The 26,499-nt window shown below is 43.5% G+C and overlaps 2 protein-coding genes and 1 long non-coding RNA gene across 9 annotated transcripts in view; 1 reads left to right on the plus strand and 2 right to left on the minus strand.

Annotated features, from left to right (window-relative positions):
• Nucleotides 1-4,001, minus strand: part of LOC105073770 (phospholipid-transporting ATPase ABCA3) — a 118,858-nt gene extending 114,857 nt beyond the window's left edge. For 3 of the 6 annotated variants that reach the window (XR_012500335.1, XM_074346226.1, XM_074346224.1), the window contains exon 1: nucleotides 3,800-4,000. The gene's annotated coding sequence lies outside the window, so the exon portion shown is untranslated. Of the gene's footprint in view, nucleotides 1-1,676; nucleotides 1,868-3,799 lie in introns of all 6 variants that reach the window. The other 3 variants (XM_074346225.1, XM_074346227.1, XM_045521156.2) reach the window with 3 other exon arrangements.
• Nucleotides 4,002-8,249: 4,248 nt separating this feature from the next.
• Nucleotides 8,250-25,245, plus strand: CRYM (crystallin mu). Of its 2 annotated transcripts, none has more exons than XM_074346239.1 (8): nucleotides 8,250-8,497; nucleotides 8,993-9,146; nucleotides 11,069-11,131; nucleotides 15,769-15,870; nucleotides 18,610-18,793; nucleotides 22,142-22,263; nucleotides 22,968-23,052; nucleotides 23,973-24,890. In XM_074346239.1, the coding sequence occupies exons 1-8, from the start codon at nucleotides 8,328-8,330 to the stop codon at nucleotides 24,029-24,031; spliced, it is 939 nt and encodes a 312-aa protein (XP_074202340.1). In that variant the 5' UTR covers nucleotides 8,250-8,327; the 3' UTR covers nucleotides 24,032-24,890. The 2 variants fall into 2 exon arrangements, with proteins under 2 accessions (XP_074202340.1, XP_074202339.1); XM_074346238.1 differs by lacking the exon at nucleotides 23,973-24,890 and adding an exon at nucleotides 24,897-25,245 and having other exon boundaries at nucleotides 8,253-8,497.
• On the minus strand, nucleotides 18,971-21,046 carry LOC141573904 (uncharacterized). The gene is made up of 2 exons (XR_012500339.1): nucleotides 20,582-21,046; nucleotides 18,971-20,482 (listed from the first exon to the last, which is right to left on the minus strand). It is a non-coding gene; the product is annotated as an uncharacterized LOC141573904 (long non-coding RNA).
• Nucleotides 25,246-26,499: the final 1,254 nt, after the last annotated feature.

The following is a 26,499-nucleotide window of genomic DNA, read 5'->3' on the forward strand; positions in this document are numbered from 1 at the left end:
TATGTAAAATAGATAAACAACAAGGTGCTACTGTGTGGCACAGGGAAATATATTCAATATCCCATAGTAACCTATAGTAAAAAGGAATATGAAAAAATATGTGTGTGTAACTGATTCGCTATGCTGTATACCAGAAACTAACACAACATTGAAAATTGACTATACTTCAATTTAAAGCAGAAACAAATAAATGAAAAGCTATCCTGTGTTCATGGATCAGAGAAGCTATTGTTAAAATGTGCGTACTACCAAAAGCCATCTATAGATTCGATGCAACCTCCAGATTACCATGGGCTAAGTGGTGAGGGAGATGGAGAGAGGTTGGCAAAAGAGTACAAACTTTAAAATGTGGTGACTATAGTTGATAATATTGTATTGTATAACTGCAACTTGCTAACAGAGTAAATTGTAAGTGTTCTTACCAAAAAAAAAGGGAGAGGGGCAACTTGTGAGGTGATTGATATGTTAATGAACTTGAATGTGGGAATTCCTTCACAATGTATTCATGTATCAGGTCATCATGTCGTACACTTTAAATATACTACAATTTTATTTGTCAATTATACGTCTCTAAAGCTGGGGGGAAGAGAAATTAAAGAAGACCTAAATAAATGAAGACATTCCACGTGTACGAAAAATTCATTATTGTTAATACGGCAATACTCCCCAAATTTATCTATAGAGTCAATCAACTCCCAACTACTGTTTTTGCAGAAATGAACACATTGTTCCTAAAGTTCATATGGTATTGCAAGGAACCCTGGATAGCCAACACAATACTGAAAAAAGAAGAACAAAATTTGAGGTCTCACATTTCCTGATTTTCAATACTTTCTACAAAGAGACAGTAATCAAAGCAGTACAGTATTGACATTAGCATAGATATATAAATCAAATGGAATAGAACTGAGAATCTAGAAATAAAGCCATACATCTATGGTCAATTGATTTTCAACAAAAAATAATGGTCTTTTAAGCAAACAGCGCTTAAACAACTAAGTAGGCATGAGACAGGAAGACAAGAGGACCGTCATTTTGGAAAAGGACCAAGGGAACAGCCTTGAGCAAGCAGGCTTCACAGGCCCAGTAAAACAAAGCACCTAAAGACTTGGGCCTCTGAGACAATACCCAGAGACCCACAGGAGTAAAAGATAAACTCTGTCTCTGTTCCACTGATGTATGTACATAGTTTCTAAAGGACAAAAGTGGGACCATAAATCTGCCACCTAGCAGAATCACCAAACTCCCAGTTCCCTGAAAGATATACATAAAAGGCCTGACACACATTCTCAATTTGTTTTTGTAGGAAGCAGTCCCCTACCAGATGAAAACTGCTGACTGCAAGTGTGTAAACTCCGTACCAGTTGAAACCAGAAGACTGATGATACTTGAAATTTCACCCTGATGTCAACCAATCTGGGAACTGAGCTCAAGCTGATCAGGCACCCTGTGGCCCTCTCCCTCACACTGTCTTTAAAACCTGTTCCCTGAAAGTTCTCAGGGAGTTGGCACTCTTTTCCACCTTCTCCCTTGGGCACAATCTATCCTTTTAAGAAAAAGCTTTGCTTGCCTAAGAACTTTGTGGGAGCAATATTAATTTCTATGGTATTGCCGTCCAAGAATCTGGAGAGGGCCCAGTAACAGGCATAGGCAAAAAAATAAAGCTGGACTCTTACCTCACACCATATACAAAAATTAATTCAAAAAGATCAAACACCAAAAGAGCTGAAAAAATAAACTCTTAGAAGAAAACATAGGGAAATCTTCATAACCTGGATTCAGCAATGCATTCTTAGATAAGACACCAAAACAAAATATAGACTAATTGGGCTTCATCAAGTCAAAAACTTCTGAGCATCCAAGGACACTGTCAAGAAAGTGAAAAGATAAGTCACAGAATGGAATAAAATATTTTTGAATTATATATCTGATAAGGATTTCATATTATGAACATAGAAAGAACCCTTACCATGCAATGACAAGACGACAAACCAGTAAAATAATGGGCAAAAAGATCTACAGACATTTCTCCAAAGAAATTATGCAAATGGCCAAAGAGCACATGAAAGGATGCTCAACATAATTAGACATTAGGGAAATTTAAGTCAAAACCACAGTAAGAAACACTTACCCACCAAGAGGGCTATAACTTCTAAATTAAAAAAAAATTTAAACAGAAAATAAGCATTGGTGAGAATGTAGAATACTGGAAACCCTCACACACTGATGGTGGGAATGTAAAGTAGTACGGCAGCCATGGAAAAACTTGGTTAAACATGTAATTACCACATGACCCTGCAATTCCACTCCTAGGTTTCTAGGAGTAGAAAATATATGTCTGGTGATCACTGAGTAATGTATCCAGATGTTAAGTTATACTGCTATATACCTGAAACTTATATAATAAGAGTGTTTATTCAAAAAAAAAAGAAAACATGTCAACACAAAAACACGTACACTGACGTTCATGGTAGCAGTATTCATAATAGCCAAAAAGTGGAAACAATCCAAAAGTCCATGAGAATGGAAAAACAAAATGTGGTATATCTGGAATATAATACAGGACACAACACTCATGGATCTTGAAAATAAGCTAAGTGGAAGAAGCCAAACACAAAAGACCACATACTATATGATTCTATTTATACGTGGTGGAAAAAATTTTCATATTGAGTTATGAGGAAGTCATTCTAGTTTATACACGATTTAACTTGAACTTTATGCTAACTAAAACAGCCTGTTTGTAGCCTACCAAACCTACATGGTACATCTGCTTTAATCATTAAAGAAAAGGTTGCTCTGAACTGAAATAAAGAGTGGCCATGTTAAAAATAAAGATTAAACGCCTCCCTTCCTGGGATGTCAATGCTGGTACTTCTTGGTTGATAAAGACTCCCTTTCCAGGTGCCAGGACCCTATTAACTCACTGTATACATGCTGAGCAGTTTTTTAATTTTGTTTTTTGGGTTTTTTTTTGAAACCTTGAAGGAATGTGTCCCTGACTTATTTGATGGTCTTTGTTCTGACACGATATAAAACTATGCTGAAAACCATGCTTCTCCCAGAACAGTTCCTCAGAGTTAATTTGAGAGGGTGTCTCCAAGGCTACAGTTGTCAGTTTGGCTGAAATAATACTCTTTATTCCTATTATAAATTGGTTTATTGATTATTTCCATCCACAAAAGAAATGCCCAGAATCTGCAAATTCGTACAGACGGGAGGTAGATTTGTGGTTGCCACAGGCTGGAAATAGGGGAATGGGGAGTGACTGCTCATGAGTACAGACAGGGTTTATATAAAACAAGGTAAAAATGCTCTGAAACTAACACACATTGTAAATCAACTATATTTCAATAAAAATGTTCTGGAATTAGCAGTGATTATTTCACAACATTGTGCATGTAATAAAAGCCACTGAATTCTAATACTTTAAAATGGTAAAAATTGATGAGTTTTATCTCAATTTTTTAAAAGAAGGAAAATCTTAAAGGCGCGCAAAATTATATTCCTACATTATAGCTAAGATTCAGAGGTCAACTCACTTGCCTAAAGTCAAATTAAAACCAAAGTTGACTGAACCTCCCAAAACCTTCTCTCTAAGCACTAAGTTACTACCAAAATTTAAAAAAAATGAATAAAAACAGTTAAATGTCAACCTTAAGTCCCTAGTGGGTTTTTACGTGTTTGTGCTGGGGGTGGGGAGGGGGAGCGGGCTTTGGGTTGACCTCCGGCGAGGTAGGCAGAGCATCCTGAGAAGAAGGGGTTAGGGAGGAGGAGGACGGCAAGGAGGTCCACTCACGGCTCAGGCCTCGGCAGCCGCCTCCGTCCTGCCTCTAAGGGGCGCCAATCCACTCAGCACGGCTCCTCTTTCCAACGCTCTCCTCAACCGCCCCGCTGCGCACGGCGGGAGGACGGTTTCGCGCGCGGACTCCCTCAAAGGCGCGGCTGAGCGCCGAGCGCCGAGCGCCGAGCGCCGAGCGCCGAGCGCCGAGCGCCGAGCGCCGAGCGCCGAGCGCCGAGCGCCGAGCGCCGAGCGCCGAGCGCCGAGCGCCGAGCGCCGCGGTCCGCAGGGCCCAGCGCGCGCCTCCTCCGCCCCCTCCCCGCGCGCCTGCGCGGTTGCCTCCCAGTCCCCAAGCTAGTCCCTTCCCGGCAACCCACCTGCTCCTGAGGCGCCCAGCCGGTCTTTCTCGGGCTTCCCAAATATTTCACCACTGGCCCCTCCTGGGCCACCACGTGGTCCCCCACTTTCCCAGGACAATGACTCGGACTGAGAGGAGTGAGACATTTGCCTTGGCTATGACATTTAAGGGGAAACCAACTCAATAATCAAGATAAATACTTTAATATGACATTTAAAACTTTTTCAAAATAAAAAACTCGAAAGTGCCATATGGGAGGCTAAAACAAAAGGAAAAAATCACTTATTCTGATCCTATCTTTATTTAAAATTTTGATGTTTTGCTCATCGTGGAATTTTTTTTGGTGGCTTCTTTTTTTCCAATAGTATATTTAAAAAAAAAATTTTTTTTTAATCTCCAGTACTGAGTATCTTGAGTTCTGAGTGTGCCCCTAAATTGTGCGCTGGAAGTGAGTCATCCACTGTGCTTGCCTCCCCCTAGTGACAGCCTTGCTCTATTGCCAGCTTCAGTGTAGCAGTGGCAAGAAGGCTAGAGAAGTGCAAATGGCCACCTCCCCAGAATTTGTCGGGAATTAGCAAGGAACTCCCAGAGCTGCAGGCACAGGGGCCTGCAAACCCTCTAGGCATGTCCCAGCAGAAGGTCTCTGGAGGGCAACGAAGGGAGAGTTACTCCAGCATCCTGGTTCCTAGTCCCTACATTACTATAAGTTTATTGATATTCTTTCTATTAAGTCATTACTACTAATAGTAGTTTCATTATTTTAATAACAATAAACTAAAAAGGCATCATTAATACATATTAATACTTACTAATAATACTTACTAAACACCTTCCAGCTAAACACTTCACAAAATGATTTCACTTATGCCTCACCACAACTCTGGGAGGTTGGTTCTACTATTACTAATATTATCTGATTTTACAGTAGAGGAAACAGGATCAGAGTGGTTATGTCTCCTGTTCAAGGTCATCCAGCATGTACAGCAGCAGAACCAGGAATCAAATCCAAACTTGCTGATCCCAGAGCCCTTACCTGGGAATCACAAAGTATGAGGTTCCTAATCCTCAACCTGCAAGTGATTTGGTGGGGATTTTGGCTAAAAAGCATTCGAACTCCAATAAAAACCTTAGAAACAAATTGGAATGTTAGAGTATCTTTCATAAAATGCATCACATCAATGAGTAAAGGTAGGAAAACAACATAATCATTTCCATGGAAGCTCCTTGTAAGCCAAGCTGAGAAAGGTACTTACATGTTATACAAAAGCATGCTAACCCCATAGCCCCAGCCAAGAGGTGTGATACCACAACTTCAGCAACACCCTCTCCCTCTGCAGCATATGGGCCAGTGTTTGTTGTACCACTGGTTGATCTGCTGTGCTGGTCCCCTGGAATTCCAACCAGCCTCCCCAGAACCACTGCTGCTACCACCAGGCTGGGGAGGAGGAAGAAAGCTACCCTCCCTTTTTATGATAACTTCTTTCCAGATTCTTGAACTAAAACTAGACCATCATTTTTGGCAGCAAAAACTTTACTGAGGACCTGGGTGATACTGAGACAGGAGGGAAGGGGGCAGGGCACAACAATTAAAAGCAATTGAGGATAAGACATAAACTGGTTAGAACCAACTCGGCCCAAGATGGCAGAAGATTCAACTTCCAGTAGACCTTGAGTCTCATTACACACTCATTGTAATGTATTATCATGGTAAGTGACATACCCACAGGTACCATGACAGTTACCAGGCTAATGTAAAAGGCCAAGAAGTGGGCAGGGGCCCAATTCTTAGAAATCTCTGCCCCTTCCCCAAAATAGTTGGAATAATCCTTCCACTTGTTAGCATATGAAATTACCCAGTCCATAAAAACTAACAACCCCATACCCTAGGGCCACCTCTCTCTGGCCTTCTGAGACAGCTCTGCCTATGGAGTGTGTATCTCCCTGAATAGATCTACCTTCACTCTACTATGGCTTGCTCTTGAGTTCTTTCCTGCGCAAGACAGGAACCTATTCTCCAGCAACAATATTACTCAAAGCCACATAAAGAATATGATTTGAAGTGATTAACAGTCTTTTAAATATTCATGCATTTATTTTGATGCAAATTCAAAATGATTGAAATAGTATATTAAACTACAATATCAGGCTAATTTTGCTTCTACTGAAGCTGAAAAGAGTAGTAAAAATTTTAACACAATATATTAAGGAAATAATAAAAGAGATGTCATGAGGTATTAGAGCTTCCACAGAACTCTGTCATTTTTTTTAAACCGAATATATGTTACATCACAATAATTATAAAAACACAAATAATGAGCTACAAACGTTTTTGTAATCCCAGCAGCCCTGGGCACGCATTTCTAGGGACAGTGAACGAAAGAAACAAAGTTGTGTAACTGAAATAAGCTTTTCCCAGCCACCATCGCATCTTCTCTCTATTTTGATGATACAAGAGGTTTTCATTTATTATGTGGTTACTCTGTGCCAAGGACTGTGCTAAGTATATTACATTTGATTTATCATTTCACTGGTACACATTTTGACACTTAGATCATCTTTTATTATGATATGACCATTTTGTAAGAAATGCCCTATGTAGCTCCCAATGAAAATATCAGGGGAGCACAACTTAAGCACTGGAGTCTCCTGACCTGTCTCCCAGGCTACACTCTTGCTTGTATGTTTCATCCTATGCACTGGCACAAGACCCATATTTCTAAACATTTAATCTCTTTAAGCATATAATTCCTTTCCAAAGAATCACCCTTCTTAGCTGCTTTACTTCAAGAAGCATCCTAGTTTTATGTCTTGGTACTCAAAGACATTAGCCCCTCATTCCAAACCAAATCTGTCTGGCAAGACACTGTTCTCAAGGACTAGACAACATTCCTTAACACCCCTGGGTTTCACCTGGCCTGAAATGTCTTTTGCACCCTCCCTGCCAATGTAGCCCAATGCTTAGGAGTAGAGTTCTGGAGTCTCACTTCAAGGATAGATCCCAACTCCTCTGCTGACATGACATCTTATGCATTTGGCTATTTGTGACTGAGACCATTATATCTCATCCTGAGGACTTCCCCTTTATCTAAAGGTGAAGATTAGTTGAGTAACTCCAGGAGAAAACTGTGCACTGGAAGCAATCAACAGCTGGGGATCTGGGGGTCGGGGTGGGTAGGAGATTGGGATAAGAGACTCCAGATGTGAACAGAATTGAAAGGAAAAAGGATGAAGCCAACTGGCGTCCTTCAGAGTCCAATGATCCCATTCCTGGGCTCTCAGATGTCTACATACAATCCCTCAAAGATAAAGTACATTCTTTACTAATGCGTGTTTGCCCTAACAGACTAATAGTCCTAGGTAGTGCCTAATCTCACAATAGCTCAGGCTGGTTTGTTTCAGCCCATGCCTCCACCTTGTCAGTTATAAATCGCACCGCCCCTCCACAGATCCTTTCTTACCTCACCTACAACCAATCGAAAACTTGTGCACGAGCTGATCACGCAGCTCCCAATGCAATGTGTTCACCAACTTCTCCCCCCATAAAAGACCCTACACTTTCATCCCAGTGGACACACAGGCACCTCTCCTCTGTGTGGCCAGCAGCTGTCTGTGGCAGCGTACCGCTAACAAACTTTTCCTTCACTTTGCTTTGTCTTTGATAAATTCTTTTACCTCCTGCCCAGCCACCCGCCAGACCCCCCACGACAAAAAGGTTTTTTAAAATAACTTTCTCCTTTCATCTAAGATCTCCTAAGGAGCAGGCAATAGTTTAAGAACTAAGGGAGCCCATCATTGTTTGCCCCATATCCCCCTGTCTCCTCTTTCCCAGGCCGGACCACCTAGACAGCAAACAGTGGAGTTGATGGGGAGGTAGGAAGGTGGGGCGCCGAACTAACACATTTTACAAGGAATGTGACTACAGCTAATTACAGGAATTGAGAAAGCGGACCCCAGAATACTAACTCCCAGCCAGCCTGTCTCAATTCCAATCTCGAAGAACCCGCGCCTGGAGTGGGCCCTGCTCGCCCACCCCAGGGGACGCGGTTTCGGGGAAAAAGGCTTTGCTCCGCCTGGAGAGCTGGGCGTGGCCAGCAGGCGGCGGCGCGCACCCTCTGAGCGCTCATATAAGGCGCAGCCCTGGAACCGCGGATCCCGGTGAGCCCCAGAGCTTAGAAGGCGAGAGGCGACATGAGCCGTGTGCCAGCGTTCCTGAGCGCCGCCGACGTGCAGGCCCACCTCCCCAGCGCCAGCCTGCTCATCCCGCCTCTCGAAGCGGCTCTGGCCAACTTCTCCAGCGGCCCCGACGGAGGGGTCATGCAGCCGGTGCGCACCGTGATGCCGGTGGCCAAGCACAGGGGGTGAGTGAGGAATGCCGCCCGGGCCAGAGGCTGGAGAAAGTGGAAAGGAGGAAGAGGAAGGGTGAGAAGGGGGGAAGCAGCAGGAGAAAGGGAGGGCTTACCTAATCACTGCTAATAACAGCTGCCACCTAATTTGTGCCACGCGCTGCGTCAAGTGATCGTTTTACAGGAGTTACCTTGTTTACTTGAACACACTCCATACATAGGTGGTTAGTGATGCAGCCGTTTCACTGATGGAAAAACAGACTCAGAGAGGTGAGGTGAATTACCCAAGGTTATGCAACTAGTAAGTGGTGGAACTGGGGTAGTTTTTCTCATCCAGTTGCTGGACTCTTGAACGTACTCCGCATACTGCCAAAGAGAAGGGCAGGGGGATGGGGGAAGGGAGAAGGCCAGTGGGGACGTGACGGAGGACAGGCAAAGGGATATGGGGACTTGATAGGACACCTCAGCATGGATGGGAAGGGTTTAAAGCTGCTCCTTCTCTTCCCGTAGTTTCCTGGGCGTCATGTCTGCCTACAGTGCCGCGGAGGATGCCCTGAGCACCAAGCTGATCACCTTCTACGAGGACCACAGCGCCACCTCCCCTGGCCCCTCCCATCAGGCCACTGTGCTGCTCTTTGAGCCGAGCAACGGCTCCCTCTTGGCGGTGAGCAACCCCCTGTCCTGGGGTGGAGCCTGGCCCCTGTGCGCAGAGCTAGGCTCAGAAGTTAGTTCTCTGTGGGCCTGGGGGAGTTCTGAATGTGACCACACATGCCTATCTCTGAGCAGCTGGATGGTAGCGACAGTGAAGGTTGTCTGTGACGGTGTATGTTTCCAGGACTGCCTGATGACCCTGCACAAGAGCCCACTGCTGCTTCAAGTGTGTGACAGTGTGGAAGTAATAATGTCGTCATTCTTGTATATATTCTTGTCCTATACCAGTTACTCCAAATATACAGTTTGTGCAAACCCGGCAGCCAAGGAAACATTTATTTAGTGAAACTATGTAACATGGGGTTATATGAGATACAGAATAGGGGTGCTTTCTAAAGCTGGCAGTTTTTTCCAAGGGGTACACAGTGACCTGTTTTATCATTTAATAGTATCAAAAAAAATTTTTAAACATCAAAAATTTGATAATATTAAAAATAGTAGTAGCTCATATTTGTAAGCACTTTGTGTGTGGCAGGCACTGTTTAAATACTTCATGTGTATTAACTCTTAGTACTTAGAACCACCCTGTGGGGTAAGCAATATTATTACCCCCATTTTGCAGATGAGGAAACTGAATCTTAGAGCAACTATGCTAAAGTTGCCCAAGTTTACATAGCAAATAGGTGGCACGGATGGACTTCATTCCTACTCTGTGTAAGTTCAGGGCCCATGTTGTCTTAACTCTATACTCTGCTGCCTTTCCCCACTGCCACTTCCTGAGCCCTCATCATCTGCTAGGCAGGAGAAATTGATCTCATCCAAATCTGACAGCATTCCTCTGTGGGAATTTTTTATTGCACACACCCCCAATTTCTGTCGAGGTCCCTGAGGCTCAGTGTAGCAGAGTCACTTTGCTTGAGGTCACACAACTGGTTAGGGGAAGTGCTCTGTGCCCTCCAGGCAGGCTCTGAGGCCAGGCAGCTGAGTCCTCATCAGGGACAGTCTCCTTAATTCTACCCAAACCTCCCCATGATCCTTATTTCCTCCTTCTTATCGGAATTTCTGGCTCCCCAAGGAAGCTGGCTGTTCATTACTCCTCTGGAAAGGAGTATCTAGCTCTGCCCAACCTCTGCTCATCCAACGGAAATGGCATCCCTACTGGCGACCAACAGTGCTTCCCTGGGAACTGGGACCATGTCCCGCTTGGAAACTCAATGACAAGTGCCTGAGATCCTTCCTGAATCTGATCGGTAGCCACGCATTTCGCTTCCTCATCCATAAAATGAGAATTCTGATGCTACTTGGTGAGGATCAGCTGAGATGAATAACAAAGATGGAGGAGAACAGCACAAATGATGGTGGTTATTATTAGCCAGACACAATTCAGAATTACCTGGGGAGCTGTTAAAAGCAAGGATGTCTGGGTCCCATCCCTAGAGATTCAGATTCAGTTAATTTAAGGGCCGTGTCTGGGCATGTGTATCTTTACAAAGCTCCACACGTGTGCAGCAGGAGTTGAAAGCCACTGAGTATTTTCCAGGCCCTTGCACAGATGTCAAGTGACTTACACTTATTCCTCAAGTTTCTCCTTAATTTGGTGTTTTGAGAATCCCAGGGAAAGTGAAGAAAATGGGAAATTCTTGAGGGCTCACCATATGCTAGATGTTTTTCTGTATGCTAATGCATTTAATCTTTAAAATAAAAAACCCTGAATGGTTGCCATTATCTTTGTTTTCACAGGTGAGGAAACCAGTGCTTACAGATTAAGGTTTTTGTTCAAAGTTGCAGTTCTCATAATTGGATCCAGGTTCAACACCAAGCCCATGCTCTTGGTAGAATAGTATTATGATTCCTAGGGTTACTCTTTGAGAACTTCTCTCCGCTTAAGTAGTGGATGAGGGTGCCCTTTGCTCACTGTTTCTCCTTTCCTCCAAGGTCATGGATGGAAACGTCATAACTGCACAGAGAACAGCTGCGGTGTCTGCCATCGCCACCAAGGTAAGATTAGTGCCTGGCTGTGCTGCGCTGGTGGGTGGGATTGGGTGTCTCAAGCTTGAATGTCTAAGGGAGAAGTGAGGAACTTACTTTGATCTTCCTCTGACATAGCTGGAATGTCATATGCCAGATTTGGGATGTCAAGTGAGCACAGTGATTCACAAAATGATTAGCTACCATTTAATGAGCCCCAGATTCCAGGTGCCTTACGTATGTTATTCCTGATCTTCATACCAACCTTGCAAAGTAAGTATGATTATCTCCATTTGCCAGGTATAGGGAATATGGCTCAGAGAGTTTATGTAAGTTGATCAGGATCACACAGCGATTAAATGGCAGAGCAAGACTTTAAAACTTGTCGGCTCTGACTCCCAGGACTACTTTCTTGCCTTTGAACCACACTGGTCCTGGCAAATCAGTGTGTCTGCCCCATAAGTCAGAGCCAGTGCTGCATAAGAAGCAGAGGGGAAAATAAGCAGATCTGAGCCAGACATCTATTCATTCAACAAGTATTGACTGAAATCCTCCCACATGTCAGGCACTGTTCTAAATGTCAGAGACATGCCAGTGAATAAAACAGGGTGACATACACAGGGAGGGTTGGACAATAAATAAAATAAAAAGTAAAATAAATAGTATGATTTGCTAAAAAAAAATAGTTAACCAACAACAAATCCCTTTTAAGTTTAGTAACAGGCTAGGATTTGCTTTAAAAAACCAAACCAAACCAAACCAAACCAAACCACCACCATCAACAACAACAGAAACAAACAGGTTATTAGAAGGATGAACATAAAGCAGAACTGAGAATATTGGGAAGGGGTGACATTTTAAATCATCCAGGAAAGACCTCACTGAAAAGGTGACATTTGAGTAAAGACCGAAAAGGAAGTGAGTGAAACAGGAGGGGGGCGGGGAGCTCTCCAGTTAGAAGGAAAAGCAAGTGATGCGGTGATGAAGTGATGTTCCTAACCTAGTGCAAGGGCATCCTGCGAGAAAAGCAGTATTTTTCGAGGCTAGGGTTAAGAAGAGGTGGTGTCTGTAGGAACAGTTGGAGTCTGAAATCTTTCACATTAAACGGAAAAGTACAAGGTCTGGGAATGCTGGTGTATGAGGCTTAAGCATAAAGGAAATGTGGGGTCTAGCAGAGGGAGGGTTGGAGCAGCAAAAACCAGGTGTTCAGATTGTATGTTAAGATCTTCTAAACACCTGATGGGGAGGGAAGAATGTGGGGATTAATCTGGTAATTATATAGGAAGGGAGTTAATACACCCCTTGATGAACTGGTTTTTTAAAATTATATCCAGCCCCAACTCAGATTGAAATAACGGAGGGACTCTGAATTCTGTTCCCTGGTAACCTAGGAACAGAGTGACTCTAACAATACTGCCTTACATTTGGAAAGGGCTTTGATGTTTTCCAAAATAATTATCAACCCATTGTCTCGACTTATTTTGGGGTTTCTCTGAGGAAAGCAGAGCAAGTATTACTGGCCTCATTTTGTAAAAAGGAAATGGAGACTAGGGTTTGCTGAAGTCCCTTGGAAGCAATGGGTCTTCTTGTTCCAGATCAGTACTTTCCAACCCAAACTATGTAGCAACATCACCTGGGGAATTTTTAAAAATTCAGATTCCAGGGGGATGGGTTATAGCTCAGTGGCAGAGTACATGCCTAGCAAGTATGAGGTCTTGGGTTCAATCCTCAGTACCTCCATTAAAAAAAATAAATTAAAAACCTAATTTCCTCCTATTGCCAAAAAAAAAATTAAAATTAAAAAAAAAATCAGATACCCTAAAGCACTGGATTGGAATTGCTAAGGATGGGCCCCAAAACTAGTTTTGTTTTGTTTTGTTTTGTTTTGTTTTGTTTTGTTTTGTTTTGTTTTTTAATGGTCTCTGATTGATTCTGATGGTTCGGGAACTCAGTTCTTCCAGACCCAGCTCTCAGTTACACTGTTGCTTTTTGCATAGATAAAAATCTCCATTTTGGGCTGTTTCACAAAGGAACAAGGGTCTCTTTTACTTTTTGTGCTGGAAGAGTAAGATGTTTTCTTTTCCATCACTCCTATTTCCTTTATGACTTTGGGAGGAGGATGAGAAGTACAGGAAGTTCTCAGGTTTGTCGGACACTGTAACTCGTATTTGGGTTGCACATACCCTGAACTGGGGACTCTGACATGCTTTCTCAGGGTGATAATATGTATCAGGGTTTATCCCTGACACACATTGGTTCCACAAATATTTGAGTGTCCACCACGCTCCAGGCCATGTGCTCAGCATGGGGCATAGAATGGTGACTAGAACCAGATACAGAACCTGCCATCATGGAGCACAGAGCGCATTCGGGGAGACAGACATTAATCCAAAGCTCACACCAATTAATGTGAAAACTACAACCCTGACACACACACTGAATGGAAGGGGGAAAGTGCTATGAGAACATAAAAGGGGTGGTCTTGATCTAGTCTTTGGGATTTTGGAAGGCTTTTCCTCTGTGAGGCATATCTAAGCTGAGATTTGAAGACCAATAGAACTTACTTGTGAGGGGCAGAAGGAAAAGCACTCCAGGCAGAGGAAAGGTGCAAAGGCCTGAGGATGACAGAGGTACACATGCTTGGGGAGCTGCCAGGAGTCCTATGTGGCTAGAAGACAGGAGGTGTTGGAGAGCTTGTCCTGAGAGGCAGCTGGGGAGATGGGAGGGCCAGACCAGGCAAGGCCTTAGTGAATGCAAACGAAACAGTCTTTTCAACCTCTTTAAGAAACCTGGCAAGTTCATATACATGTTTTTAATTATCTGCATGCAATGGGGAAAAAAATGAAGTGACATTAACCCTGTTATGACCCTGTTATGATTTTTTTTTTTGGCAGGGGAGACAATTAGGTTTATTTGTTATTCTTTTTAGAGGAGGTGCTGGGGATCGAACCCAGGACCTCAGGCATGTTAAGCACGTGCTCTACCGCTAGAGCTATGCCCTCCCCCCATAAATTTTATAAATGTTATACTATTTGGGAAAAGAGATGTCAATTATAACATTATTACCAAGGCAACAAAGTAGTAAGTAAGACAACCAAGCAGGATTACAGATTTACTTTCAGAGGCCGAAGGTTACTTTTACAGATTACTGCAACCATTTCTGAAGCCCACATGTACTTCCAAGAGTAGATTCATATTAACTGACAATAGAAAAAAAAATTGACTTTGTCAAAGAAAAATCACCTAATTCTCCTTACTGGACAGGAGCATAAGATTACTAGTCTTGTGGATATTGTCATTTTGAAACCTTTTCAAATCAGATTCTTTGAACTATAGTTTATGGCACAAAAATGGTGTCTCTCCTTCTGCAGCCACAGGAGAAATGAACATCTGCTATTACGTCTGAGACTCCTTTTGGCAAGTGATTAATAATTAAGAATACTTTAATTTTTAAGGTCGTACTCCAGAATTTCAATAATTAGCATTGTAAGAAAGAGCAGACCCAAGGAGCTCAAATTTTATTAAATGAAATAGAGAAAAGGCGGAGGACAGTCTTATTTAATATGGATGGTTTGAGCAGCAAGTGATGTCCTTCCTCAATGCCAGTAGTTCTTAACTGAAAACAATTTTGCCAGTTGCTCCAGAGATAATTAGCAGTGTCTGGAGATTTTTTTGGTTGTCACAACTGAGGGCATGGGGGTGCTAAGGGATAGAGGTCAGGGATGCTGCTAAACATCCTATAAGGCACAAGACAGCCTGCCCACTTGCTCCCTCCCCCCCCCTCCCCCTCCCCTGCCAACAAAGAATTATCCAGCCCAATGTCAACAGTGCTGAGGTTGAGAAACGCTGCTCTATTTCTTATAGCTAATAGTAGATATGGGCTAATTCTGTGCAAATAAGACTGTCTCTGTTTTCATGGGGCTTACATATTGGTACAAGAAAATAAATTTGTAAGCAAATAAGTACTATAAGGTGGTGAATTCTATCAGGGAGGTCAGAACTAATTTGCTGGAATGGTGAACTTGATATGAATTGATTGTAAGAACCCTTCTCCCACACTCAGACACACGTACACCCTTGGCAGGGGCCACAACACCGTCTCTATATTCCTCTTTACAGGAAGACAGAGGCTAAGAGAGGATCAGCAGAGAGTGGGCACAGCAAATACGGCTGAGAACCTGGGGTTCCCAGGGCTCATGGACTCCAGAAGCAGCTCACAGCTCAGAGAAGGAGGTGTGGCTTATCACGCCCCTGAGATGGGGTAACACAGGAGAAAGAATGTGGGCTTTGGAGAACCAAAGATGCGCTTTGGAGTCCTGCTGTGCCATTTAATAGTTGAAGGACCCTGAGCAAGTTACTTAACCTCTCTGAACCTCAATTTATTTATCCTTAAGAGGAGGATAACTATAGGAGTATCCAGCTCATAGGGTCATTTGTCTGGACTAAATGAGATCACGAGGGGTTAAGCACTGGCAGATATTAGGTACCCAATGAGGGCGGCTTCCCTTCCTCCCCACTCTACAGCAGCGTGGAAATAAAAACACAAAACGATATCTTCTTCATTGCCCGAGAGGTCCTGAAAGTCACCTGATCCTCAAACTACATTTGTTCTTCTCTTGACTGCTAGTGTCTCCCTTGACCTTTTCTATCTCATTTCTCTCAAATAGTTTCTGAAGCCCCCCAGCAGTGAAGTGTTGTGTATCCTTGGAGCTGGGGTCCAGGCTTACAGCCATTATGAGGTCTTCACAGAGCAGTTCTCCTTTAAGGAGGTGAGTCCAGGGAGGGTTGTGGGGACTGTGAGGGGAGTAGGGAGTGGCAGTGACCTTTGTCCATACTCCTTCATTACGACATGGGTTACGCTGAAATTTAAGTTGAGAATCCAGTCTCAACCATTTATTTAATGACTTGCCCAGGAGTCCCACTGGAGGTGAAGAGTCTGGAAAAAGGCCTGAATCACCTTTCCCAGTTTCTCAGTTCGCAGGGGATGCCCAAGTACGCAGCGAGCCTACTCAGCTACTTAAAGGATTGTGTTAGACCTGTTACCTACATTCAGTTGTCCTTTTGGCCCTATTCTATGCTTCTCTTAGGAGAATCTGGGGTCTTTACATAGTCAGGGTTAAGGATCCAGGACCTGGGAATGAAGCCACAGCATTTTCCCTCTGCAGCCCAGATACTGGTCCACCTTTCCCCCGTGCCGGCTGGCACACACTGCCTACTGTTGTTAAGACATTGGACACTACTTTTATTTTATTTTTTGTATGTGTGTGAGAGAGGTGGGGCAGATTCAAATTATGATTTTCTTTTATGATAAAAGTAACATCTCTGCTTTGGAAAATGAAGACATAAGGAAGAAAACAAGAGAATAATTTCCTTTTATCTGTTTTCAAAGACAAGCAGTTTAACATTTTCAGTCTTCTCTAATATACTTTTTTATATCATAGTTTTGTGAGGTTTTTTCTGCTTTTTTTAATCCAAGTGTAATTGACATACAATATCATATTAGTTTCAGGTATATCATAGTGACTGGATATTTATGTACTTTTTGAAATTGTCACCACGATAACTAGATGCCATCTGTCACCATGCGAAGTTATTACAGTATCACTGAGTATATTCTCTATGCTGTACATTGTATCACCATGACTTAATTATTTTATAACTGGAAGTTTGTACCTCTTAATCACCTTACCTATTTCATCCATCCCGCACTCTGGCAATCACCCCAAGTGGTTTATTTTGTTCTCTGTATCTGTAGTTGACTTCTGAATTGCTTTGTCTGTTCATTTGTTTTGTTTTTTAGATTCCACATATAAATGAGATCACAGAGTATTTGTCTTTCTCTGTCTGACTTATTTCACTTCGCATAATACCCTCAAGATCCATGTTGTCTCAGATAGCAAGATTTCAGTCTTTTTATGGCTGAGATATTTTATTGTATGTGTATATATATGTATATATGCCATGATTTCTTTATCTATTTTCCATTGATGGATACATACGTTGTTTGTATATCCTGGTTATTGTAACTAATGCGGCAGAGAACATGGGGATGCATTTATCTTTTTGAGTTAGTGTTTTTGTTTCCTTCAGATAAATACCCAGAAGTTGAGTTGCTAGATGGTATGGTAGTTCTGTTCCTAATTTTTTGAGAAACCTCCATACAGTTTTCCAGAATGACTGCACCAATTTACATCCCTACCAACAACGAACTCAGTTTCCCTTTTTTCAGCATCCTTGCCAACACTTCTTATTTTTTTGTCTTTCTGATAATCACCATTCTGACGGATGGGAGGCGATATCTCATTGCAGTTTTGATTTGCATTTCCCTGTGGTTCACTGACATTGAGCATCTTTTCATGTGTCTGCTGGCCATTTGTGAGTCTTTGGAAAAATATTTATTCAGATTCTTTGCCCATTTTTTAAGCAAGTTGTTTGGGTTGTTTTATGTTTAATATTAAGTTGCATAAGTTCTTTGCATATTTTACATATTAACCCCTTATAACACAGTTTTAATCATGTTAAGTTTACACAGTTGCATATCCTGTATTTTCACTGAATGGCCTAACACTATCACTTTTCCAGATTTCCTAATTTTTGTGTAGTATTTCACATTTTCTATCAAGAAAGGTGGTACGGTTAACCATTCTCTTCTAACTGGGCGTATTATATTGTGTTTCACCTTAGTTGTTGAACTTACCTAGACATAACATTTATTTCCATATTTGTTATATTTCCTTGTGAGAGATTCTTTAGGCCTTATTTGCCGTTGAAGGCGGACAACCCCCACCCCAGACATCAGTATCTGTTAAGCAAGCTAGCGAGTCCCCATCTCCTGGTGATGCCAATGACCCACCCCCTCTCCACCAGCACTTTCCAGGATTCTAAGTGTAGCTAGTACCCTTGGCCTTTTCATCTGCTGCATGACTCACTCCTGAAACCCTTCCAATCTTTAATTCCCGGCATATCCTTCAGAGATCAAGCTTTTCCACGCATAGCACTGCACATCCTGTTTGTGAATCTCACACCTGTTATGACTCCTTTACAGAATCCCAAACATAAACTGTGAGTTTGATGCTAACTTTTGCCAGTTATCATTCACATTTTACAGACATGAAAACTGAGGCTGAATGAGGGGAAATAACCTCAGAAACAGTTAAGTGACAGAGCACGGATTGATTCTAAGGCCGTCTCGCTCCAGAACTCGCTCTGCTAATCATTAAGCTCTATAGTAGCTATTAAGCTACTGAGGCTGTGTGTCCCAGGCTAGAACTGAAAAACCTCCCCTCTTCCTGAAAGGGGAATATGGTAGACAAAGCTCATTTTCAAATATCTGGCCCAGATTAATGCTATACCCTTGATCAAATATCCGCTCTCCATAGGGAATGATTTAAATAACCACAGCCCTTACCCCAGAGTGGTTCAACTTTTCCTTGTGCCCCTGGACTTGATGAAACATAAACCGTCAAATACTCATGGCACCAATGTCCCTCTTGTCACCCCCAATGAAGGTGAGGATATGGAACCGCACCAAAGAAAATGCAGAGAAGTTCGCAGACACAGTGCAAGGAGAGGTACAGGTCTGTTCCTCGGTCCAGGAGGCTGTGGCAGGTGCAGATGTGATCATCACAGTCACCATGGCAACAGAGCCCATCTTGTTTGGTGAATGGGTGAAGCCTGGGGTTCACATCAATGGTAAGCAGAGTGTCTCCATGAGCTTTGGGTGGCCGGACTCTCCCTTGGCTGGACCAAGGGGCCGCGTCAGCAGAACTGGTTTACTCATGCAAATGCCCGAGCTTCTTAAGGGCCTCGGACACATTTGAACCTTGAAAGACAATATTTACTCCAAAATATGAAAAAAAATCACAAACCTGAAACTAATACATTTAATTAAAGTTTTATAAAGTGTAAATGATCAATTACAGCTCAGTTCTAAAATGTCATGAAATTTAAATTACAAAAGTCAAATGACTCACTTATTCTTAACAACACTTAGAATTATTTTTTTTTTAATTTTAATTACACCACAAAAGACATTTCATGTGACTTGTGGATGCTTTTTAATATGTAACATAGGATGGGTGGGACTCTAATCAAAAGAATTCCTGGGGCCTCTAAAGATCCTCAGATGGCCTTGGGGGCTGGCAAGATCTGATCTCTATTGAATACCTACTATTACAGGTGCTCTTCTAAATTCTTTGTATGTCCCATATCATTGAATTCTCACAACAACCTTATAAAGTAGGAGCTATTATTATCATGACCATCATTTTACAGGTGGGTAAACCAAGGCATGGAGAGATTTAAGTATCTTGCCCAGAGTCAGAGGTTCCTAGAGACAGAGCTGGCATTTGAGCTAAGGCAGTCTACCCTCAGAGCCCAAGAGCTTAAATAATGTCCTCTATCATCTTTCAGTAAGAAGACTGGATTCTGATGAGCAAACAAATGAAGACTAGAGAATTTAAACGTGGTATCAGTGCCCCACGTTTTAGTGACAAGCACGTGGTGTGAATTCACACGGTCTAAGATCTCTGCACACATTGGCAAATGAGCTTGCAAGAGCCAAGTATCACGACTATGTGTTCATTCACAAACACGTGCTGAATCCCTACCGTACATCAGGCACTGTTCTAGATGCCGGGGATGTCACAGTAAACCAGCAGTCAAGGTCACTACTTTCCTGGTGCTTACATTCTAGTGAAGGGAGACAAACAACAACCAAGCAAACAAATAGATGAGCTAGTAGTTCCAACTAAAGAGAAGTTCTATGAAGGAAGCAAAACGTGGTGTGATTGAGGAAGGGGCCATAGTAGCCTGTTTGGGACTGGTATTATGATGTGTGTCCAGGGGTTAGGTCTTGCTGTTCGAAAGCCAGACCCGAACAGTAAGACCGTTTCTGGAAGGACTTGGGAAATCAAGAGAAACCAGTTCTTGGTGAAATGGACAAGCGCTGAATATTCAGCAAGACTGACTTGACTTTTTTTTCCTGCTTTTTTTTTTTTTAGCACATAAAACAGCACATATTTATTATCTCACAGTTTCTGTGGTTCAGGAGTCTGGGCATGGGTTAGCTGAGTCCTCTGCTCACACCGGGATGAAATCCAGGTGTTGTCCAGGCTTCAGTCTCATCTGGAGCTCAGAGTCCTCTCCCAGGCTCACATGGTTGTGGCAGGTTCCTCACGTTGCAGGGCAAAGGTGCCCGTTTTCTTGGGGCTACTCTCAGCTCCTGGAGGCTGCCCATATTTCTTGCCGTGTGGCTGCTCAACCTCGAAAACCAGCATCAGAGAACCTTCCTCATGCTGGATCCCTCTAATGCTTTGAATCTCTCGCTCCAGGAAGGGCTGACTTGATTTTGAGTCAAGGCACCTCGTATCTTTCCCTAGCCTAAAGACAAAATCGGTTATGTGTTCACAGAAGCATCAAATATGCTTATGTGTTACAAGTGCAGTTGACAAGGAAACACCAACAACAAATCTTACTTACTTTACAGCTTGGCCAGGAGATCAGCCCAGTTCCAGCCTCCCCTGCATGTCCCTCATGCTGCCCCTGGAACATCATCAGCCAGTGTCTGATGCTCACCCGTTCTAGCCCCACTGAAACAAGGCCAAAGTCCAGCCTGAGGCAGGCCCCTCCCTTTGCAGCCTGGCCCACCTCCATCTGCCTGAGTGGCCTTATGCAATCCTTTGAGAACTCAGCCTGCTCAGAACCAGGGGGCTCAAGTGCAATGAGAAGAGGTGGCTTGAGAAGCTAGGGTTTTTCCCACCAGCTGATGATTTATTTACGAGCTTCATTACTTGGTGTTTTTGTTCTATAGAACTCCTCACACAAACAGCCTTCAAGATGGACATTTTTACACCACCACTCTCTTTGAAAATTAGAGTAGGGGAGAGCAGCAGGAGAGGGAACAAGTAGAGAAAACTGGATGGCAGTGAAAGAAGGCATATAAATGCTGCCGTATATTTGTGTAAGGCTTTATAGCGGTTTCCAAAGACTGGCTGGCAGGGGCTGGATCCAGCCAGCAGATGTGTTTTGTTTAGACCATAGACTGTTCTGAAAACCAGGAAATAACACATGCAAATAGATTTCCTGCTTCCCTTTAAAAAAGCGGGGTATCTAACAGTGGCCCTGCATTCTCATATGGCAGTAATTAGCTGGAGCTGAACAACGACCGTCTCCTTTAGAAGGGCCTGCTTTCTTCTCTGTACTTCAGTCTCCAGCATTTCCAGTCCAGTCTCTCTGACCAGTCCTGCTCATTTTCATTACTTGCCTAGCCTTGCAGGCATTTGGTTGCAGCTTCTGCATTATCCTATGTCCCAGTGCTGGGCGGCATGATGCCTTGGATTCATCGTTAAGATTCTGGGCTGTGCAGAGGATGTGAAATCTTGGTGCCAGGGTGCAGCTGGTTTCCTCTTTATTGGGGTTTCTCCGTGACCCTGACACTGGGTTCTTTTCTCATGAGTTAGAAGAGAAGTGGTTGGGGTGAGGAAGGGGAATGATTGAAAAGCAAGCAGACAGACAGAAGACAGAGGAGTGTGGGGTATAAATAAGTTCCAAGTGATGTCTCTGTTTTAGAGTCTTTGTGGGGAAGGCACCGTTCCTGGTAAGCGGAAGACGCCTGAAAGGCACGTGCTTTCTCAGAGCCACAGATGTGTGCTTATTAGGTACATAACCTTGGCATGTACCGCTTCTTTGAGCCTCCGCTTAAATGGGAATCAGACATGAAGTGTACTTGGGAGGACTATAAATAGCATGTGTGAAACAGCCCACAGAGAGCAGGCACACAGTACATGAATGCTGAGTTGCCTCAAAGTCTTTTTTTCAGTAATGAGAAGGGGTATGAAATGGAAAGGGAACAAATGCCAGGTATTATTCTTATGAGTGGGTATTCAGTCTTGTTGATCGGGAGGGAGTTTGCCTGGGGAAATGAGGCATTCCACATCTGTTTCTACCTGCCCTCTGCCACCTCCTTTTCCCCCACCCCTTCCATTCTTTGGTGTGTTCGTGACTATTTCCAGGCTCAAAATATGTTTTGCTGTCTCTTAGCCATCGGCGCCAGCAGACCTGACTGGAGGGAGCTGGATGATGAGCTCATGGAAGAGGCTGTGCTGTACGTGGATTCCCAGGAGGCTGCCCTGAAAGAGTCTGGAGATGTCCTCTTGTCAGGGGTGAGCCTCCCCTCCTGGTGGGCTTTTGCCGACTGACCGCGCCTGGATCCCAGGCTTTCATTAACTCTCCTTCAGTCTGGCCCGCTCCAGACCTTTGTAACCCCCACCTCTTTGCGGGGTGATAACTCCCAAATGTCTCTAAACCATTTCTTATCCCCTTCCAAAATAATGTAGCCGTTATGGTGGTGGCAAGTGTTTTCCTGTCCCTTTTACCTGAAGAGAGCAGTTTGATGGATTTTTCCTTTGGACTGGGCTATCCTATAAAGTAGTAGAATTGGAAGATGGGAGCCCTTTGGAGCTTGGAAACTTTCCCAATATGGCCAACAAATTAGGACTAGGGTTGGCCACTTTCTGGCCTTCTTTTTCTTTCGTAATCAGGGCATAGAATAAGAAGGGGGACTGCCAAAATAAGACAGAACATGCCTATTTCCTCACTGACACAGTGTCCTGGCAGGACATTCCTCTGGCCACAAATTTGTATTTCTGCAATTGTGGTATCACAAGGGCAGATGCTACACCACTCCCCACCCCAAAAAGAAAGATTTAAAGGGGAAGCGTCCTCTGACATCATCCAGTTTATAAAGTCTTTTTATCAAGTTTATCCCTTATCCAGCTCAGAGACACCCTGTCCTGGCTTCAGAAGCTGGCCCTGAGCAGACATTCACTCGCTCCATGGCCTAGATCAGCATGTGTTCATTTGACAGGCCAAGATCTTCGCTGAGCTGGGAGAAGTGGTGAAGGGAGTGAAGCCAGCCTACTGCGAGAAGACTACAGTGTTCAAGTCTTTGGGTAAGAGCCACTGCTCCCAGGGCACAGCCCTAACCAGGGCACAAGGTAGGTTTATTGGTGGGAAGAGGAATGAGTCAGCAGGCTCCATAGCTCAGTAATCGTGAAATCTATCATTCAGGTCAGTTATTTACATCTTGGCATCGTGGTGAAACCTGTGAACTCTGGAACTGGGCAGTCCTGGATTAGATTCCCTTCTCTGCCCCTCCCTGGACAGGCATCCTTGAGCAGGTGACATCACCTCTCTGAGCCACAATTTCTTTACCACCTGTCATCTAGAGTTTTTGTGAGAATTAAGTGAGACGTGCACGTCAAACAATTTGCACATAGCAAGTGTCAGCATTAAGTCATTTAGACTCAGATCTAAATGAAACTTAAAAAGATATCCTTCAGAGGTGGAGGGTGGGAGAAAAAGATGTTAATAAAAAAAGAGCTTAAGAGAAATAGCAGGGAGACCCAAGCTGAGAGAGACCCAGACAGGAAGTATAGCCTGTGACCTTTTTTCCCCTCCTTCCCTACCTTCCTGCTTGCTGATTTAAGAAGGGCTTCACTGTGGAGCCCGTTACCACCTGAGTTAGTACAGGCAGAAGCCCAGCAAAGAAAGGGCTCCCAGTGGCTGGTCTGCCCTTCAGCCCAGCTGTCCCACCTTATCAGATTTAAAGAAATGGACGTAAATGGTCACAGAGATCATTTTCAGCTCATACACCTAAAATGTTGAAATCCTCCCAAACTGGTTGGTAAATAGTTGCTGCCCTGAGCCCTTCAAGCTCTCCAGGCCTTACATATTTCTTAATGATCAAGCAACCAAAGCTTTAATGCTTGGCAGTGTATTTAAAAGTGCTCCAACCACCCAACACCCACGCCAGTCAGTATCCGTGCCTTGCCATCTGTTAAATTTTTTTTTTTAAATCTCTCATGCACAGAAAGACAGGCAAAAGCAGCTTTATCTAGAGCCTGGTTCAGAGACATCACACTGATCTAGTTATGTCTGAAAGCTTCATCGTTCCTAGCAGATCGGAGGTCAGTGACCCCTTCAGGAGACAACAATGCAGAAGCCTGCTCTATACTTCTGAGCAATTTTTACTTTCTCACTTTTGGGGGTTGGTTTATTGGCACATTTTTTCATCTAAGGAGACACATATTAAACATCTGTTATGTATCAGGCTCCATATTGAGAGCAGTGGTGGCTACAAAAATTAATAAAAACTGGCTCTTGCCCTTTAAGGACATACACCAATTTAGGATTAACGTATGTGCCCAAATCTACAAGACAAAGGGGGCGTTGCTGAAGACTCAGGGTTTGGACTAGACCAGAGAGGTCCAACAAACTACAAACCATGGGCCAAACCCAGCCCCCCTGGGAGTGAAATCGTTTTTTTACATTTTTCAAAAATGATTGGAGGAAAAAATTAAGAGTATTTCATGACACAGGAAAATTATATGACACTGAAAAATGCAGTGTCCATAAAGAAAGTTCTGTTGGAGCACACTCAGGCATATTTGTTTACCTGTTGTCTACAGCTGCTTTTGTACTAGAACAGCAGAGTTGAATAATTTCACGGAAGTGGCGTGCAGAGCTCAAAATATTTACTGTCTGGCGCTTTACAGGAAGTTTTCTGGCCCTTGAACTAGCCTTTGAAGGACACAGAATTTGTTTGGTGGGCATTGTCAGCCTTGCCCTGCCCGTGGCTGACGCTTCAAGCCCAAGTTCACCGCTGGGCGTCAGTCCTTGTTACCCTGATGGGCATTATTGGCAGCATGGATGCTGTTTCAGGGAACCTGAGACCTGGGGTGTTTGAGGAAAACTTGTTCTGACCAAAGGTGAACCAACTTTCTGTTCATTCCAGGAATGGCGGTGGAAGACATGGTGGCAGCCAAGCTAGTGTACGATTCCTGGTCGTGTGGCAAATAAAAAGAGGGAACTTTGTGTTGAGTGGATGCTATAGCTCGAAGGGTGTTAACACTAGTTGTCTCATAATTTCAACATCAAATAAGGGAGCCCAGTGCCCAGTGAGCTATAGCTTTGTGTTTATCATATCTTACCTTAAATAATGAGATATCCCCTGTTGTGTTTGTAGTTGGAAAGCAAAACTAAGTGGCCATTTCTTCTGTAACGTCAGATTATTCTAGCATTCCTTTCCCCCTGTATTTCACTACCTTTTGTAATTCCTTGAAATAAAGCTCTTTCCAATTCTGCGGGTCTTGCTTTAGTAACTTCTAGCCCTCACGGCAAGGAAAATACGGGGATGGATTGTTTCCATTTGCTCCCTGCAGGAGCTCCAATGGCTGGAGTTATATTTTTTTTTTTCTATTTTATTGAGATACAATTTACACACCATAAGATCCACCAGTTTGAAGTATCTAATTCAACATTTTTAGTATATCCACAGGGTTATGCAACCATCACTACTGTCTAATTTCAGAACATTTCCACCACTCCAGAAGGAAACCCAGAACCTGTTAAGCAGTCATTCCCAATTTCCCCCGGTCCCTAGCAACCACTAATCTACTTTCTGTTTTTATGAACTTGCCTTTTCTGGACATTTCGTATTAAATGGAATGATATATTAGGTAGCCTTTTATTTCTGGCTTCTTATAATTGAAATTTCAAGGAACTGTGGAGCTTCCATATTGGTCGGGACTCCTCTGGTCATAAGTTGTGGAGACCACAACTCAAACTGCCTGAATCTGAATGAATGGATGAGGAATGGAATTTATTGGCTCTTGTAGTTAAGAAGTACAGGTAACTGGTTTCAGCTGTAGCTGTATCCGGGAGCTCCGAGTGTCATCAGGACCCAGTCTTACTCTCTCTGTCCCTTGGCCCTGTTTTCCTCAGTGTTGGCTCCATTATCAAGTAAGGTCTCTCCTGATAGTGGCAGGATGGGTGCCAGCAGCTCCTGAATCATAGTCTGTCCTCTTCAGCAACCCGAGCAGAAATAGACATTCTCTTCATTAACAGAAGTCCTAGAGTGGAGACTCACTGGACCACCTAGGTCATACACCCATATGCGTAACACAGTAGCTAAAGGAAACAGAATACTCTATTTGGCCTGGTCAGGCCATGTGCCTGTCCCTGAACCACTGCACCACCCAGGGGGATCTGATTTCCCTATTTTCCAGGCCTGAGTCACACGCCCCCTCTTGAAGTCAGGAGTGCCGTCAGCTCATCTTTCCACATGAGCTGACAAAAGGAAAGAGGTCTCTTACTAGAAAGGAGGAGGAGTGTGTATTGCATAGACAAAATCTGCAGATGTCCATTATAGGGTCAGGGTTGAAAGGGTCATTAGGAATCATATAGTGCCACCTCCTCAACTTACAGATGGGGAAACTGAGGTGCAGAGATGAGTCCCTAGCAGAGCTTGGTAGCCCATTCCTGCCAAAGCTCCCATTCAAATCCTCCCAACCCAACCCCTAGGCTGGTTATAAGTCAGCAGTGAAGAAAATCATGTT

Source organism: Camelus bactrianus, chromosome 18 (assembly GCF_048773025.1).
Source record: "Camelus bactrianus isolate YW-2024 breed Bactrian camel chromosome 18, ASM4877302v1, whole genome shotgun sequence".
In the NCBI taxonomy this organism is placed as follows: domain Eukaryota; kingdom Metazoa; phylum Chordata; class Mammalia; order Artiodactyla; family Camelidae; genus Camelus; species Camelus bactrianus.